Source organism: Pieris napi, chromosome 19 (genome assembly GCF_905475465.1).
Source record: "Pieris napi chromosome 19, ilPieNapi1.2, whole genome shotgun sequence".
NCBI lineage: Eukaryota > Metazoa > Arthropoda > Insecta > Lepidoptera > Pieridae > Pieris > Pieris napi.
The window spans coordinates 11,443,471-11,462,061 of NC_062252.1; the positions used below are offsets into that span (position 1 = coordinate 11,443,471).

At 34.6% G+C, this 18,591-nt stretch overlaps 2 protein-coding genes across 2 annotated transcripts; one reads left to right on the top strand and one right to left on the bottom strand.

The window, feature by feature from the left end:
- Nucleotides 1–38: 38 nt before the first annotated feature.
- On the top strand, nucleotides 39–2,791 carry LOC125059341 (zinc finger protein 518A-like). The gene is made up of 6 exons (XM_047663719.1): nucleotides 39–787; nucleotides 917–1,184; nucleotides 1,392–1,501; nucleotides 1,848–1,975; nucleotides 2,234–2,321; nucleotides 2,664–2,791. The coding sequence occupies exons 1-6, from the start codon at nucleotides 250–252 to the stop codon at nucleotides 2,708–2,710; spliced, it is 1,179 nt and encodes a 392-aa protein (XP_047519675.1). The 5' UTR covers nucleotides 39–249; the 3' UTR covers nucleotides 2,711–2,791.
- A 3,657-nt stretch (nucleotides 2,792–6,448) lies between these two features.
- On the bottom strand, nucleotides 6,449–13,805 carry LOC125059171 (ELAV-like protein 4). Its single transcript, XM_047663460.1, has one exon. It carries the CDS (start codon nucleotides 13,692–13,694, stop codon nucleotides 12,633–12,635), a length of 1,062 nt encoding a protein of 353 aa, XP_047519416.1. The 5' UTR covers nucleotides 13,695–13,805; the 3' UTR covers nucleotides 6,449–12,632.
- Between the last annotated feature and the right edge of the window lie 4,786 nt (nucleotides 13,806–18,591).

Here is an 18,591-nt window from a genome sequence, read left to right on the forward strand (position 1 = left end):
TCTAGATACCAGGCCATAAACTCCAAAAAAAAAAAAAAAAACAAAACTTATGAAAAGTGAAAACTAATAAACATTAGAAAGGAAATTATTAACCTAATAGTAAAATCAAATTAATTTGTTAATATTTTAGGATTCGTAATTATATATTATAAGATTTTCAGAACATTAACTGCATTAGCTGCAAATTGTAACCTCTAAGAGTAAACAAACAGTAATATTAATTTTTATTGAACTTACAACTCGTATACGATGTCTGAATCTGAAATGGATATGGACTGTGAAATTGAATGCCTGGATGAAGACGTAGAAATTGTCCAGCAATACGTCCTTAAATTAGACGATTCTAAAGAATTCGTTAAAATTAAAGAAGAACCTTTAGAGTCACCGTCACTTCTGGAAGAAAAACCTGACAAGAGCATTAAAAAGAAAATAAAGAAGGAGGAAGAAGATTCCGATTATGATCCGTCAGAAGAATATCGTCAACGTTTCAAAAGAAAAATGCGACCATCTCGTCCAATTTTTAAAAGAGAAAATGAAAGAACTTCGAAATATGATTTGAAAATTAGGCGACAATTAGACATAAGAATTCCTGATTACGAAGATCCCTTATGCTTGCCGGTTCGTGCGTGGAATCGGGAGGACGGAGACCTTAAAAAGTTGAGAAATTGGAACAATTTGTGTCTGAAACATATGAAAATGTATGAATTACCTTTGCGACCGGACACCAAGGAAGCTGTATCATCTACAAGAACGATTGTTTTGAGGAACTTAAATACCAGACAGACTGGTGAGTTTCAAATAGCTTTATAATTTTTTGTCTATGTTATATATAAGATAATCATACAAATAATGTTCTAGTTCTAATTTGTTACTTAACTTTGTTATTTTGTGAGTATCTTAAATTTGCAAATTGCAGGAAAAGTAGAAACAACTATGTGGAGCAAAATATCGGTAGAAAATGAAGATGGTATGAAAAAATCTGAAATTGTGCAAGCCATGCTTCCCAAGTACAGAGAAAAGAAGTTCTTAAAATCAGTAGTGTTGGGCCCTAAACAAACAAAACCAGTTAATTTCAGAGAAGAAGTGATTCTGACCAAGGAGTTTGATAAAGATGAAGAAATGCTAATTACATATAAACCAAAATCAGTTCTCTCATGCACCTATAAAATGTTTGAAAAGGAAAGGTTGGTATATAAAAATACATAACGTACACAATAACTAAGTGAATAATATGTTAATATTATTAATTAATACCTAGCTACCTAACTAAATACCATTATGAATACAATTTCTAAAAGTACACTATAAAAATATCAATTATTTATCTTCAAAATACTTCTTAATCAAAATGTTGATGAATAGACCATTATTTTAACATTAATTGTTTTTAGTGAAGGGTCTGATGATGACTCCAAGAAGTATTTGCGTGAGTTAGTAGTCTGCAAAATGTGTGCACCTTGCTATCAGACATCATGGAGGGGTGTACGCAAAGGAAATAATAGTAAGTACAAATATTTCATTAAGGAAGAATAAGGCCGGCTTTGCAGTTTCTAGGTGAAAGTGAACCACGTTGAGGTTAGAATTGAGCAAACATTGGTAAAGTCCACTGTGAACGTGGAAGGAGTTGCATTTGAACAATTCTTCCGTTTGGCCCATTATGACCTGAGTTCTTTGACATTATTCATACAAATATTGTATGCAGGTGTTAAAAGCATCACTTAAGCTAGAGCTACAGATGACGTCGAATAACGACGACATTAAGATGTTGTTCCTTCGAAGTTGGAATTATGTCAATATTGGGACGATGATTACTAATGAATCGTAGCTTACACATAATTTCTTTCCAGCTAACATAAAGTGCAGTATATGCGATCGTGTCTGCGTCAGCGTATATAACCTGTTATCTCACGTACGATCTCACAGCACAGAAGATGTGAAGGCTCATAAGAAAGAGATTTCGAAGTCACTCTCCGAGGTAAAACTGGTTCCTTACTTTAATATTTTCTCAACTCGAACAGTTTTTTGTCAAAAATAGTATTCGATATTGTAACTTACAAATAAAATCTGCCAAATTAGCTATATGATATGAGGCAATGTCAAACTCAGTGCTTTTTTGTCAGCTAAAAGCCGTTTTATATTAATATTATTAATTTTACCTCAACTTTATTTTAACTAGAGTGAATATCTATATAACCTGAGTTTTGATTATTATTGAAGAGTTTTGTTGTCGTAGGTGCTTCAATACCACTACGAGTGCCGAATATGTCCAGAGAGATGCGACAGTATTAAGGATTTGAAGGCGCATGTTAACACCCATAAAGGTATTCTCACAAATCATATTCAGTTCTTTTTGTATACTTCGCTTTGTTTAAACGCGGATGGCGTATATTATTCAAACGTTTAAGAAAAAAAACGATAATTCTATTTATTTATTTCGTAATCCTACAAAAACAATTATACTAATGATATATCCAAAGATGGAATACACAATATAAGGTTTAAACATTTACAAAAAGAAACCTGGGCCTTTTACTTAACACGCTTCTATTAAAACATGGACTTGAGTGATTTCAACAAGCGATCTTAAAAAAATATTATATTATTTTAATGTCACTGCGAATTGTGAAATTTTCAAATAACAGAGATATTTATAACTTTTGCAGGTACTGTGCCGTTTGTCTGCGAGATCGGCGACCACGTCGCTTCGTAGAAGATATACGAAGAATTCCTCTTGACGGATTTGCATATTTAGACATCATTTTTATTTGATAATTACATATTTTACACATAATGTTGTTTTATTTTCCCTGAAATGTTTTTGTCGGCCCTGATAATATAAATAAAAAACTTTGCTCTTGTAACATATATTTATTACTTAAGATGTCATGTGGAACACGGTGTAATGGCTGCAGCTCTTTACAAACGTTGTGTAAAACAAAAAACTTGGCGATTAAAAAGAGTGGCAGAGAGTTTTTTGCCAGTACCCAATTCTCTTCCGTTCAACGCCCTTGATATGAGAACTGGCAGTAAATGTAAAATTAGATGCATTTGATAAATATTTCTTTTTTGACGTTCACAAGTGTACATTGTGTTATCTAAAAGCCTCAATGCAACCTTATAACTTAACAAATATATTAATTTCCACTTTTGAATTTATTTATATATTTTTTGGATTAATAAGTGTCTTAAGGTAAGATTCAGAATAGAGACTAAGGACGTCCCTCACGCGGATCATCATTGAGATTGCTACGTCCACGCTTAAACTCGTTAATCCAATTGTAAATAGTGGCACGAGATGGGTCTTCAATCAATCACTCTTCTACGCCGTAGCACTATTCTACAGCGTAGACATTGTAGCGTCGGATTAAATTTATATTTTGTTATTACCTAATATTATATATAATGTTAAGTATTCAAAAAAATCATAAGGATGTAAGAATCGCAGACAATATCCAAAGCAAGAGTTGTATTATATATATCGTGTGTTTGATCGATTCAAACAATATGTTCGTAAATAATAACCATAGTAACACGAGGGTTGCACGCGTTAAAATTTAATTACAATTGGGGTTGTAATTATAAGTTATGCACCCCGTGGTACCAAGGCCGACTGTTGAGTAATTACAATGACTATGTTTAGTAAAGTACCTACTTTTTAAAATGAAACACTGATTATTATTCATCAACACTAGCTTAGTAGGTACGTCTACTTATACGTCTCATACAAATGAATCAGGGCATGGTTCCACCTCACAGCTTGGTTCCTTCCTTATCTGGTTGTGGATTCGAGAGCTTCTTGTTCATACTGCTAAGGAATGGAAGTCCCTACCTTAGCCTGTTTTTGCGCATTAACACAACGTGACGCTGTTTAAGAGAGTAACGGGCATATCATAATAGGTTAAATTAATTTCTTCTAATTTTCTGTCTGTCTCGGTCTGTTGTGGTATTAGTTTTGCTGTGATCGTATTCAGCATGCACTCAAAGTCTGAACAGCAACTTATGATTTAGTTTTTTTAATTTAAGGTAAATTTTCTAAACTGGTATTTTAATAATACATAGTATTGTACAGTTAAAGACGGAAGAATAAATAATTTTAATATTGTTTTCGGTAACATGCTGTTTTAGTGTTAGTATATCTAATAATGGGTTTGGTTTTCTGTAAGCATTTATTAACAAACAAATACCAGTTGTTAAAGAAGATAGTAGAATTATAAATTATAATTCTCTGCGACGTTTTACGTTCTCAACAGTTTGTATGAACATCGGCTCCAGGCTTTTAATTCTTATTTTACCCAATTGATATCGTGAATATTGATGGTTTACCCTTAATCATACTAAGTATTCCGAGAATGAATTTTGGGGTTCAACAATAATCAAAAATCACCCCAAAGACGAGGTCAGTCAACCCACTTAGGGTCATTGACCGCATATAGGGTAAGATATAAGATGAGGACTCACAAACTATCAAAATATACAATTTATCACCTTATTCTTCCTATTGTTGAGATGGTAACTAAAACATAAATAAATCAGTGGAACTACAACCTTTTTAGATCTGGGCTTCAGGTTTATGTTTCATGATAATTTGTCAATCAAATGAGCAAGCAGGTGATCAGCCTGTGCCTGACACACGCCACCGACTTTTGCGTCTAATGCAAGCCGGTTTCCTCATAATGGTTTTCTTCACCGTTCGAGCAAATATTAATTGCGCAAATAGAGAGTCTAGTGTACAGTCGGGGATCGAACCTACGATCTCAGGGATTAGAGTCGTACGCTAAAGCCACTAGGCCAACACTGCTGCTGAGATAGTAACTACTTATGTGTAATTTATCGCAAACCAATATATTTTTACAGATTTCCCTTATAAAATTTGTAGTTTTTTAGTTTTACTGAAATTCCCTGATGAATTACAAAACGAATTTTAGGTTTAATAACTCATTGTTTTGTGCATTAAGTTTACATAGAGTTAAAGACGTGAATTAAAGGTAAAACACTTGATTTTGTTATGTATGTAAAGAAATAATTAGAAATATATATATTTCTTAGATTACATTTTTAGATGGTTAGTTATCTACTGTGTTAACTGACGTTTCGTTTAATTTGTTTATTAGTCTGTGGAAAAGACGCTAGTTTTAATCCAAAATGTTCTAACAAAAAAATCTTCTAATAAAAATTCAAATATATATATTTCTTCACATGTATAAATGTCGAACCGAGACCTAGACATTTCCATTAAACATATAAAGGAGCATAATATAGTAAATATTACGTACGTATGCATTTTTCTCTTTAGAATAAACATGGTAACCAATAAATACCTACAGTTATCAATGTGCGACAGACGTACAGATCGTTTGTTTTATTGTCTTTTTATGTCTCGATATGGATCCGTCAATAATTCATCCGTCTCTGGGGCGTTTGGTTGGGGTAAGGGACGCCAAATGTTTTTGCTGCTCGCATAATTGTTATAATGAAGGGGTCATAGTCTAGGCATGTTCCAAATTAGTATATATGTAATTAGATTCATTAAATTCAGGGCCTCTGCAATGTTGTCTCGTTGGTAGTATCCCAATTTTGTTACTCGTTTTAACTGCATTGTCTAGTGGTTAAAAATAACTTATGTAAAACTAGCGCCCCGCCCCTTTCCCCCGGGCAACTGTAACCCGTGAATTATTCTACATATTGATGAAAACCGCAATATGGTCAGTGCGTTATTGAGTTTATTGCGAACAGACAGACAGATAGACGCGGCGTAGGACTTGTTTTTATGTAATATAAAAGCATTATCAAGCTCTACAACTTTTCTCTAGTAGGTACTCAATCAGTCTCATATATAGGTAGGTATATCGTTAAGGCTGTGTTTGTAAGAAATGTATTTTGCAAATCTTACTACCACTGAAACGTTTTTATAATTTTTCAGGCCTGTATACAGACTGTAACACGTGAGTGTGAGTTTTTAAATTTACTTATAATAAAAACTCTTAGAAAATTCATTAGATAATCTTTCATATTTTACTAGCAATTTCAATAATTATTGTGAGAGATCGGTGCCTGTTGCCTGTACTATGAAAATACTTTTGGTAACTAATAAATATATTGAAAATACGACAGTACATTGCAATCTATTTTCAGTTGTCTCAAAACTGATGCTGAACTTATTAAAATGAGATCAAAGACTTACGAGAATATAGTTCTATTTAGTTATCTATTCTGCAGTGCTTTTAGCAAACTTATTGATTTATATAATATATTTGAAATTGAAATGAAAATTTATTAAAAATCCAGAGCATGCATGCTACGCTCATTCTGGTATTTGTACGTTCAAAAGTAATCCAAATGCAAATATTTAATGTAAAAGAGAATGAACCAGTTTAAATTGCACCCCTATAAGGATTGATTTTCTATTATAATTCGATTACAAGGAGGATTGAAATAAAAAGAAGATACATCGGGTTTTTTATATATTTAGAACAAGAAATGTATAGTTACAACCATTGAGGATATTAAATATCATATTGTAAAAACTATTGTAAAAAGTGAAGAGAATGTGACAATTTTTTCTTTATTTATGTTCAATTATAATTAATTCCAATAAATTAATAATTATAGACACAGAAAGTACGTGAAAATATTAATTAATAATTACTTAAAACAGCCAAGTAACGACTACAGATGTAAATATTTGGTTATTAATGCCTTATTATAGGAATGAGTATTTTTTAAAAATTTCTAGACCGAACTTCAAAGTAAGAACGGCTGAACGATTTACCAAAACGCATTGTATTTTATCTTCAAACTCACACATGTGATGTGTGCGTTACAATGCATGTTTGGCAAAACGGCTTACAAAATATTGGGAACAACATTTAGTCTAAGATGACACTAAAACTGAGTCAAATTGGAATTTAAAATCTACAAATCTGATCTCATTCGACAGCAATCGGTACTTTGTATACACAATTTTGATAATCTATAGCACGCCAATTCAGGGTTGCACCAACTTGTTACTTTCGGATGAGACGAAATTCTAGTCTGTGCCATCTACAAAGCATCAGTAATTCCATGAAATAAGAAGACGATCAGGTTTAGCCTCAATCTTAAGATGCTACTATTTCTTGTGCAACTCAAATTTCTCCACAAAAGCTATAATGTAGAAGAGGTAACCGTTTAAACAGACACAATAATATAAACACCTAATTACGGCCGCTCAATCGCACAACCCTGTCCGCCATTTTGGATACAATTGCTTTTAATTTTACGACTAATTTGAGGCTAGGTTGTGACGACTGCGCTCCGCTACACCATATTATTATTATATCAACTAAATCTGTTAATACCAACACAGACACCTACCTTATCGATAATCATAAATAGAAGAACAAAATGCGAACATTTAAATACCGGAAGATCTTAAAGTTTTTTTTTTTCAAAATTTTTCATTTTGTAAAATACGTATTCGTATCAAAGGAGTCAGCGAGAAACAGGAAATCGGCTGACATAATAATCTTTATAAATATTTCATTGCTTCTATACTTTGGAGTTGGTAAAATACTTAGAGAATACTCTGTCGAGATCTAAATTATCTTACGATGCATTTTCTAATTATAACCTAGTTTTAATCGAGCCGGAAATGGGGTTCGCTTGTCACCTTTGTCCTGCCGCTTGATACGAATGAAGACTACAGTTATTTACTATTAGGTATCACATACTACGCTGCATAACGTTTAGGTCGGTTCCCATACCGTTTATCACTATTTTACCCGTTTTAGTAGACTACATATTTTAGGCGCGATCACTTTGAACTTCTAATCAGGATTTCGGACGTTAAAAAAGGATTAAATCCTTGCACCGCTTTGCTAATTTTTGTCGTTCCCGCGCCTAAAATGTATAATCAGATATTATACAGTTCAAAATATATATTTTCTAGATTGAAACGGAATGGGAACGAACCGATATGCAGAAGAGGAAACAACACCGAAAGTAACCTAATAAATAGACAGTGAAATAGTTATTACTTGATATTCTTATTTATATTTTCTTACTAAATTCGAAACTATACGGCAATTAAACCCGATGCCTCGAGACCTGTTTATTTACTTAATTATTGCAATCTACTTTTTCCTTTGCGTCTTCGTTTAGTTTTCCACTTCAGTTAATTTTTCACTGTCTATAACGTTTAGCAGAAAATATTATGTTTCGTTAATATATGGAATACGCACTGAACTTTGAATCATTTGAAAGCTTTTAATAAACAAGGCGAATCAATATTTTGTGTGACTATGACATATTCGCGATGTGGCTATTCAATTTTCAAATAAACTCAAAGTTATCTTGCTGTGTAAGAGGAATTACGTTTTCAGGCCTTTGCACATAGTGAGAGTTATATTTTGTTACACGGAACCATTCCTCATACAGGCAACAACAGATATTCAGGACGACATTTTGGTGAATTATATCAATTACAATGGTTTAAATATGTTATGTATTAACTTGATAAATTTTCCGCTGATACAAGGGAGATTCCGTAAGGCTATATTTTATAAAATTATCACGGAAATTACGTTAATAGCTAATTACTAGAGAAACGGATCCAAAAGACGAGGAAGTACGCGATGAGCAAACGTATTCTACTGAATAATTTTATAAAGATATAGCCGTAGTCTGCAGGTGCCATCGTCTAGCGCTTGATACATGTTATAGTAACACATTTAATCGATGTCTCGAATTAAACGTCGAAAACGTTTCGATTCCTCAAATGATAAATGCAATCGATTGAGCATTTGACTAGACATCGCATTAATCGAACCGAACCATTTTCCACGTTGACCCTAATTAGTTCCTATGGAAGATTTAATTTCTTCTTTGTGTCTTAACTATTCCGAATGGCCTGTGTCTCGGCCACCGATTGAGTTTTGTGCTTATGCCCGAGAGTAAGGCCATTCACACTTACACACCAAAAAGCTAACTGCGTAGAAAATGCTACTTCTGCCATCCTTTGGACTTTTTCACGCATTGTCGTCGGAATTTATTTAAATGATTCGCTTATTAATAAACCGGCCAAAATATTTTGTACGCGTGATGCACAGAACAAAGAGATAGAAATGACATCTGAGTGAAATGGAACGTGACAGCATCGCAGGTCCACAGACGCACATGCCACAATACAATGTGTCAAAAAACGCGTCAAAGCAACACGCAAGCCAAACTCTCACATCGCATTTCTACCAAATTCTTAAAAAATATATCTTTCATTCTGTGGTTTTACTCTTACTCCTCTTAATTTAACATTCGCCACGTGTATTATTATTTTTGCTAATTTCACAGCCTCAATGTTAATTAGCCTATGCGTATTAGTATTGTTTCGGGATTTCCAATAATTATTTTAATTATTCTTTATCAATTTCATAAAAAATGCTTCAAAACACCGTTCAAAAAGTAGCCGTTATGCTATTGATAATATAAGTATGTTTATCCCTTGTCACTTGTAGGCTTTCTTCAGACATTATTTTATCTACGAAATACAATTGAAAGTGCAACAACTGTAGAAGGGCCCAGGGCCATGCAATCCCAACTTTAATTGTGTCTTGTGGAAAGCTGGATTTAAATAATTGTATTTAGCAGATAGAACAGTCAAAGGAAGCTTCTATTACTATACACACCCTTGTCATGTTATCTGTATTTTAGTGACCGTGGCCGTTGAGATTCTTACACAGAGATCAATAGTTATAAAAGCTACCTTTTAACTATTAGTAGAACGTTTTGCAAGTTGGCCGCTTATATCTATGAAGATATGAATTACAGTAAATTTTAAAATACATATAAAAATATCAAGTCAATTATATTGTAGCATATCTACCCGTGTGTCGGTTAAAAATTCACATTTATAATTATTATTGCTTCTCCAGTTTTATTCTAAGACCAGGCCCGCGCCTTCTACGCTATTGAGCACTATTCATAATTTATTATTACCATTATTATTATTTTTTTATTAATAACATCCGAAAAGTAGGGGAACGCACAAAACATTCTACTAATACATAGTGACGTCACACGTTACCTACCGAGAGCCTAACCAACACTTCGATCCAAAATACAAGTCATTTTCACAATTATCATTATTTATTATCTAAAAAGTCGATGAGTTATTAAATACTTTGGTGTTTTTGTTTCGATTTAAAAGACTTACATCGTTTAAACGATAATAGCATGAAATAATATCGAATGAACTGAGTCAACATGAAAGAAATCAGAATATTTTGGTAAATAAATTCCTTACACCATTGCGTGTTCCTAATACTTAAGAAACGCCACGTGCAATTCTCCTAATAAATTATTAAATAACCTTATCGAACCACAATAATTTAAAACACATAATATACATTAAATAAGATAAATGCACACCTAAGATATACAAGTAAAATACAATTAATTGCACATACACTAAATTAATGAGTAAATCTAACAAATAATATCGAAAAATTATGATTAAGACTTATCATCAACATTAATTCGACAACTATTCCATACAATTGTTATCTTACCACCGTCCCGATGACTAGAATAGTTGAAATATTTATGCTGAGTCCGAACAACACAAAACACAACAACTATTAACCTAAGACGATACTATAATATAATAATATTAATTAATTATTAATTCAAAACTTGTGCTTCACCCCAAGCTCATCTCACACCGCTCTTTCCATTAAATTAATTCAAACTCACGTGATACGAATCGCGCGCTACCAATCGACGGCGTCTGTCATTAAATGACATTAGCAATTGGCATTGGTATATGCCAAAGACAAGGACGCCATTATCATGTTTCGCTTAATTCAAGAAGGTAACTCTCAATTTTTCTAAATCAATACAAACATCTAATAATTTAACGTATTAAGACTAAAATAGAACGTTAAGCAATTTAAGCTGCGGTAAATGTAAGCGAATTTCTATAAAAAACAAAGTTTAAAAGTAGAATTTGACCTTTGACCGGGTCAAACTAAGTTTACAATAATAAGTAAACAAACATCTTTACCTCTTTATCCACGAAGACGTGAATCTACCGACCTCTTCGAGTTATTTATTTAATATATTTTTATTAAATTACTGGCTATCAGTTATTGCACGTTTTACATATAATAAATATATAAATACTTGTAAATTTTTATCTCCATCTTTGGTATGTAATGAGTACCTATCAGTTATTAGTTAATATTTTGAAATGTTTACAAAACTGTTTTACATATATTATTATGTATATACTTTTTTACAAAAATCGTAGGGTCGTTAGGACGGCACGATATTATATCTATTCAAGTTCGATGTTTTTTAGGTCTTTGTCGGGTTCAATTTGTGGTTGTCAGCGTGCTGACGCGGACGAGTCGCGGCGAAAACTATTTTATATATTTTTATCTATTTACAAATTTCCATTTAAACTAAGACAATTAAAGCCTACTTCGAATAGACGCAGGTTCGCATCCATACATTAATTATAGTAGCAGGTACCCATCATATGTTTAGACATCGATTTTTAACGATATCATTAAAGTACTAACGCACCATTGTTTCGCGTACGAGCGAGAGAGCCGGCCCCGTGGATGTCCCGTCTCGCTCCCGCGAGGCGAGCCGTGGCTCCGCCTCATCCGGGTTTCCTCCAGAGCTCAATCGATTTTCCTCATCTTTGTGTGATTGCGCGTTCCGAGTGTCACCTAGCTCTCGCGATTGAGGCGTCGCAAAACTTTTCAAAAACTACTTAACCTACTCCGCCGGCGAGCGCGGGCTCGCTCCGATGCTGAACTCGGAGCTTACGTTCGTGAAAACGTCGCCCGACGCCACAAAGGACTCGTCGACGGCGTCTGCTCCAGAGATCTTTCGAGTTTTATTTTTAAAATTTTATCAAAACCTATCACAGTTTTGGATTAGTTCTCATCCTTAATTAGATTAATATATGATTAAAATATACGTATAGATAATATATATTTCCAATCTTTAACAATAACACTATTTTAATTGGTTGGGCCGGCCCGAATCCTACCTACTATACTTGTGAGCGATAGACGCGGAAATAACGCGACGCTATCGTTATTTGGCAATTCGTCGATTCGAGACCGAAGTTAGATATGACGCCTAAAATGGAGCATAGCATATTATTGCTAATTACTTTATTAATAATCGAAAACTATTTCTCGATAACCACAACCTTTCATAAGCGAAGTTGATTGTCATTATGTTATTGACTATGTAATATGTATGGTTGTTGACCAGCAGCATTTGATGCCTCCATCCTAACATATTATTGCGCGCTCGTCCCATCAACGACCGCCATTTCATCCGGGCATGCGCAGAAACTTTCCACCATCTTGATTTCCGTAACACTTAACCCACTTTTTCTGATAAAATGGCGACGGTCGAACAAAGAGATGAATGAGCTTAATCGAATAAATTACAAATTACATACAAAATGACCGCTCTGGTCGTCTTATGAGGAAGACACACGATTGAAGAGCTCCTTGTGTGGCTACGGTCCTGCGGAGGCGGGTATCCTCTAGTAGTGCTGTGTGTAGTGATGTATGGGTGCGCGCCTGCTGTGTCTGTGCCGCCCTAGCGTCCGGCTAGGCCGTGTCTGGAACGACTTAGATAGCCTTGATCTTATTCGTCTTGAAACTGACCTGCAGAACTCTGTTCCCGAGGGTGTACCCGTTGAGGGACTGGATAGCGACGACCGCTTCATCATAGTTGGTCATTGTGATAAATCCGTATCCCTTGCATTTGTTAGTTTGCAGGTCACGTATAACCTTAACACTCTGGACGGCACCGAAAGGTCCAAACAATTGCCAGAGTACATTCTCTTCAGTTTCTGGAGCCAGGTTGTAAACAAAAATACACCATTCCGAGCCCACAGCGCCGGGTAGGACCCCGCCGAGCAGCTCACCCGCCAACGGGCTGTAGCGTTGGAGACCTTTATTGATAGCTAATAAAGACTTGCCTGAACTAAATCGTCCGAGAGGGTTGGGAAAGCGCAGCGCCGCTGGTAAGTAGGCGGCAAGCGGCGCTAAAGCCTTCCCGTTGTTGCTCGGGTTGTTCGCGAACTTTACTGTGATCGGCTCCGATGCTCCTTTAGGCACTGTCCCGTTCAACTCTTGAATAGCTCGTTCGGCTTCGACGCGCTGGTCGAAGCGAATGAATCCAACTCCCTTAGACAAGCCCTGTTCTCCACCAGTGAAAGGCCTTCCGCCTGAGTTCTCACAGAGTATTCTAGAAGTAATAATTCTGCCGTATGGACTGAATAGCCGCTCCAATTCTGACTGTGTCATAGTTTTTGGCAGTCCAGAGACGTACAGATTTGCGCCTTTGATCGCCTCGCTGCTCGGTCGAGCGTAAGATACCTTAATTGTTTTATTCTGAAGTCTGAGGCCATTGAGAGTGGCGATAGCTTTCTCAGCGTCTTCTGGGCGGTGGTAGTTAACAAAAGCGTACCCCAAGCTCTGCCCTCCACCGTGCAGTGCATGATTGAGGGCGTCCGGGAACGCCGCGCCCTTATTCCTTATCAGTTTGCAGGACTCCACTTCGCCGATGCTGGAGAAAAGGCTTCGGATCTCTTCCTGGGTCATGCTCTGTGGCAAATAATTGATGATGAGGTTGGTCTTCGACTCCTCGCCGGAGCCGTTCTGTTGTTCACCGTCACCTTTCGACATGGTGGCTTTAAATCATAAACGGAAAGAACGAAAGGGAAACAAAACGCGGTAAAATAAAACACGGCACGTCCGTTTCGACGGCCCGCGCGAGCGATATTGCGAGGGTTGAGGGTTGGCCGGGCGCGCATGCTTTGCTCTATCGATTGCGCCTTACATAACCCCGTTCGTTCACCCCTCCCGGTTGGTATAGTGTCCGAAAAAACCAGATACAACGCAGCGGCATCGATCCAGAGCCCCGGGAACGGGAAGTAGACGTGGCACGGGATATTCAACCTTATTTTTAAGACAAAGGATGATTAGCACCTCCCGACCTAAAAAGAGCTGGATTCTTGATATTTCAGCTACGTACCGTGACCTCAAAGATATCTGGAGCGCTCCTAGGTACGTTTATTACGTTCTAACGTCGAGAACAATGGTTATTGTTTTCTTAAAACTGTGCCAAATGTGCTTGGCAAGTTGGGATGGCATTATCAGTTTAACTTTATTGTGATGTGTGCCAAGTTATTATGTAAGCTTTTACTACGCCTGTAAAGTGTAACTGAATATAAAAATTATGATTGTTAAGTATTCAATCCCAGGAATGCTTAATATTCTAGTTTTTATATAAGGGTTTGGGCACGTAACAGCCTGCACGCTATTTCTCTTACCTACAGACCTTGAAATACTGTGGCTTAAATATATTATAGCTATCATTTCTTATTCATTCATATTCATACAAATTTAATTATCAATAAGTGTCGGAAGCATCCGGTTATAATCTATAACATAATGAGATAATAAAGCATCTCATGTAACGAAAGTATTATCTGCCTGAACTAAAGAGATAAAATTAAATAGTAAATTTTTATGTTAGGACATGAAGTTACTGAATTTATCTCACTTCAGCTCATTAATAGGACACATAATTTAAAATTAATTAGATAACATGTTGAATACTATTTAGACAAGCAAATTCGTTACAAATCACTTGTAAGTAGATCATCATAATGCATCATTAATTAATGAAATCTGACGTTTAAAAATTTCATTAATAGTTCACTGAATGGCACAAAAGCTTTTTACTGTCATATAGGTAGGTGTTGTAGTAGAAAATACTCGCGCTAACATTTGCAAGTTAAATTGCTAAAGAGACTTACTTAAGCGGCTCAGTAGGGTTGCTACAAATACAAACAATTTTATTTTATCGCTATTTATTTATTTATTCATTCAAGTTTATATAGAATACTATATCTACGGTATATGTTACAAACTCTTTTATCTAAAACTAGTGGACCCGACAGACGTTGTCCTGCATGATATTTCAAGCAATTAGTAAAGCAAAGTATGAAAGTACCGACTGCAGCGCCATCTGGCGGGCTGATTTGTGAATCTAAACCATTCCCAGATCCCCTTGAACACACACAAAAAATTTCATCAAAATCGGTCCAGTCGTTTGAGAGAAGTTCAGTGACATACACACTCATAGAAGAATTATATATATAAAAGATGTATGGCAAGTTAGGTAAACATTAATGTTACAAAACAAATAAAAAATATAATTAAAACATATACAAGAAACAATAAAAATACCAGAAAATTTTGTTAAGCAGAAAAAAACCAGCAAAACATCGGATTAGGTACGAGATAGGCACTTAACAACGCTTTCTATAAAATTGATCAGCTCGCTACTGAATAATCAAGCTCCGGATAAGAACTTTTTAAGAGTTATAATCGCGAAGAATTCGAAAGAAACGTTTCTGAATTCCTAGGTTGGTTTTTGCAAGATATTTTATACACAGTGTCAATACCACGGAACAGTTTATAGAGGTAGGTAAACAAACCATTTTGAGCCATTTTGGTCATTTGCAATTATGTTCAGAATAGAGATATAGAGAATAAATAAAACCGGTGGAAGGCTCACTTTATGTACCGTAGACATTATGCTATAAAAAAATATTTATATAGAACATAATATGACAGGCAGCCCTTTTAACTGACTATTTGAATGCTAATCGCGGCGCTACAGCGCACTCTACCTTCTTTTATTATTTCTCATTGTTCCTTTATTTATTCATAAAATTCTAGCAACACTTTATGATACCTTATTAGATGTTCGTACATTTTCTTTGAAAAGCGTTTGCATATACATAATATTTCTTAGAGGAAAAGTCTAAAAAACAGTCCTTTTTATTGTACTGAACTGACAAAAGTTCTACGATTAAAATTAAATTATTAATAATAAATATTAGGGCCACTTTAATTCCATATCAAATGGGTTAGTTTTGATATTATACTCTTTATTATACGTTAGTTATTATTGTTTTAAAACTTATTTTTATGACCAGTACCTATTCCAAGCATTTGATACCTTTATTTCCACTTCTTCCTCATTATTATTATTAAAGGATATTAGTTTTCCTGAATATATACTATTTTACTTTAATTTATTAATATATATTCTGTAACATACTCCATTTTATTTCCTCTGATATATAATTTGGCTTTAGGCTGTTGGTCATTCTCTTTGTCTTCCTTGCGTTCATTTTTGGACCACTATTAGAACTCGCCTTGTCTGGGATACGGAACCATTGCTTCTAATTATTTAGGAGTTTAATTAGGTTATTTCATTTTGTAAATATTCCTGAGCTTGATTTTTCTAAAAAAATACTTATGAATTTAATTTGAGTCTCCTTAAGACAAGATTGTGTTTTTGAAAATATATAAATACGAATATATGTATCAAAGAATCCTAATTTCTATAGAAATATAAATTCGGAACTAGTAGGCATTTTGTGCACTGCATTCAATAATTTAAGGTTCAATAGATCTAGTTATCTACCTGTTTCACCCCACCTGTGGGGTCGCCCACACCCCGGCCTTTCATTAGTGACCCTAGCAACGTATTGGGATTACAGTCAATATTTAGTATTCAATTTTTAATCATGGCATACAAAGCCAGCGTTCCGGTTTGAATTTATAAATTCGAATTTGAAATATTTGCGATGTGTGAAATAGAATTACGTTCATTAAACATTTTAAGTAGCTTATGATTAACTTAATAAACTGATAAAGAAGAAACAGTTGCGCATATTTAAGAATAATCTAGTGTCGCTATAAAAGGTTTTCGGTGTTAGAGCCACAGATTTATGTATTTATTTGATTCACAATTTTTCTTAACTTACAGCCCTGCGATTCTGTAACTCACTTTTCGAACTCACACAGCGAAAAAGGTGAAAAGGTGAAAAGGTGGGAGCTTGTAGTTTATTGTTTATTAGAATGCCAAATCATAAAATGACTGCTTCAAGACTGATTTCAGAGCGACCGCCGATGCGAAAACCGCTGTGTGAGTTCGAAAAGTGAGTTACAGAATCGCAGGGCTGCTCGCCGAAATTTGGTCTACGGACTACAGAGAAACCAGTTTCCTCACGATACTTTGATTGACCTCGAGGTTGTTATAAATAATTCCTATATGTACCAATTGTATAAGAAGAGCTGCAGGCGGAATCCATTATTTGGCAAATACATGACGTATAAATCTGTTAGGATAGTATTGATAGGCGGTGCGCCTATCGGCGGTCGTTGGCCTCGGCCCGGGAGAGGGTGGCTATCCTGATTATATTGGACACTGTTTTCATTATTACACGACACGTCTTTACATTTTACGATACCAGCTTGTATAAATCGTAGTCTTGAATTCACCATATTTGATTTATGGTGCTAGGTGGAATCGAGTTAGTAAGAAACTCGATATTTCTTGGAAAACGATGTTTTTATCAAATCGTATATTATTGTTATTTCATAATGTCGTTGTTACTGTTGTTATTTGTGTCTTTATAAAACATTTACACATCAGATAGCCATCGCTACTGACATTGAAACATCTTTTACAAAATAACACACATAAGAAAATTGAAATATTATTATTTGTAAAAATAAGAACGATTACAGATTTTCATCTCGAATACTACTTTAAAATCATTACTGTAACATATTTAATTCTGCTTATATTTTTATTAAACTGAATTATCACAATGAGAATACGCTCATTCCTTGTAGTACTGAAAAAGCGAACAACCCTAATAAAGACGTTACCAAACAAATTTCAACCTTAAATCCACGGCTTAAGTTTGTGTTTTCGTAGGAACAGTAGTTTCGCAAAATTTAATATTATATTTTCAAGGAAACTCGACTTTATTTCAATGCAATAAATGTTATAATCCTACAGTGAGATAATGAATTCCTTATTACGAGTGCGCGGACATAAATCGTAATACACAGCTGATGTTTTTAGAAGTAGCGTCTACAAAACTCATTCATTTCTCTCTACATAAGAAGTCTTTCTAATACACAAGAAGTGTGTATGTTTGTTAAATGTTAACAATGTTCATTATTCTTTGTATATTTGTGTAAACATTTGAACTAAAAGTAAATAGTTATTTCTTGTAAGGTTATAAATAATAGTATGTTTTGTAAGTCAAATTTTATCTATCTTCTAAAGAGAGGAATAGACTGGGGGATCTCATTTGTCTTTTTTTCTTAAGTGGTGTATATTGTGCGATTAAAAGAGATATATCAGTAGAAGTTTTTTTGTGGAATATAGACTGACTTGCTATTTTCTTTATTACAATATGTTGACACCTTCTAATAAATATTGAATTTTACTGCCATGTACCGTGTCTTGAAAATGAATCCATCTTGTAGTCTATCCTGTAATGGTTTTAATAAAATAAAACACCGGCACTACGATGTTGTAACCCCTTATGTCTAAACATGAATCAACCCTCTGTTAATCTCATGCATATATCAAAATGTAATGCAAATAGCACGCGAACATTGTAAGGCGTTTTAAATAAAAAATATAACAAGAATCTGCTCATTGCTTTGTTCGACATGTTTTCTGATGCGAATGTTATCCTTG

What these genes read in the sequence shown, in the direction of transcription:
- LOC125059341 (XM_047663719.1), top strand. Translation starts at nt 250, where the DNA reads ATGTCTGAATCTGAAATGGATATGGACTGTGAAATTGAATGCCTGGAT. An exon ending in CTTAAATACCAGACAGACTG is followed by an intron (nt 788 to 916) that starts GTGAGTTTCAAA and finishes TGCAAATTGCAG; the next exon opens with GAAAAGTAGAAACAACTATG. An exon ending in GCATGTTAACACCCATAAAG is followed by an intron (nt 2,322 to 2,663) that starts GTATTCTCACAA and finishes TAACTTTTGCAG; the next exon opens with GTACTGTGCCGTTTGTCTGC.
- LOC125059171 (XM_047663460.1), bottom strand. Translation starts at nt 13,694, where the DNA reads ATGTCGAAAGGTGACGGTGAACAACAGAACGGCTCCGGCGAGGAGTCG.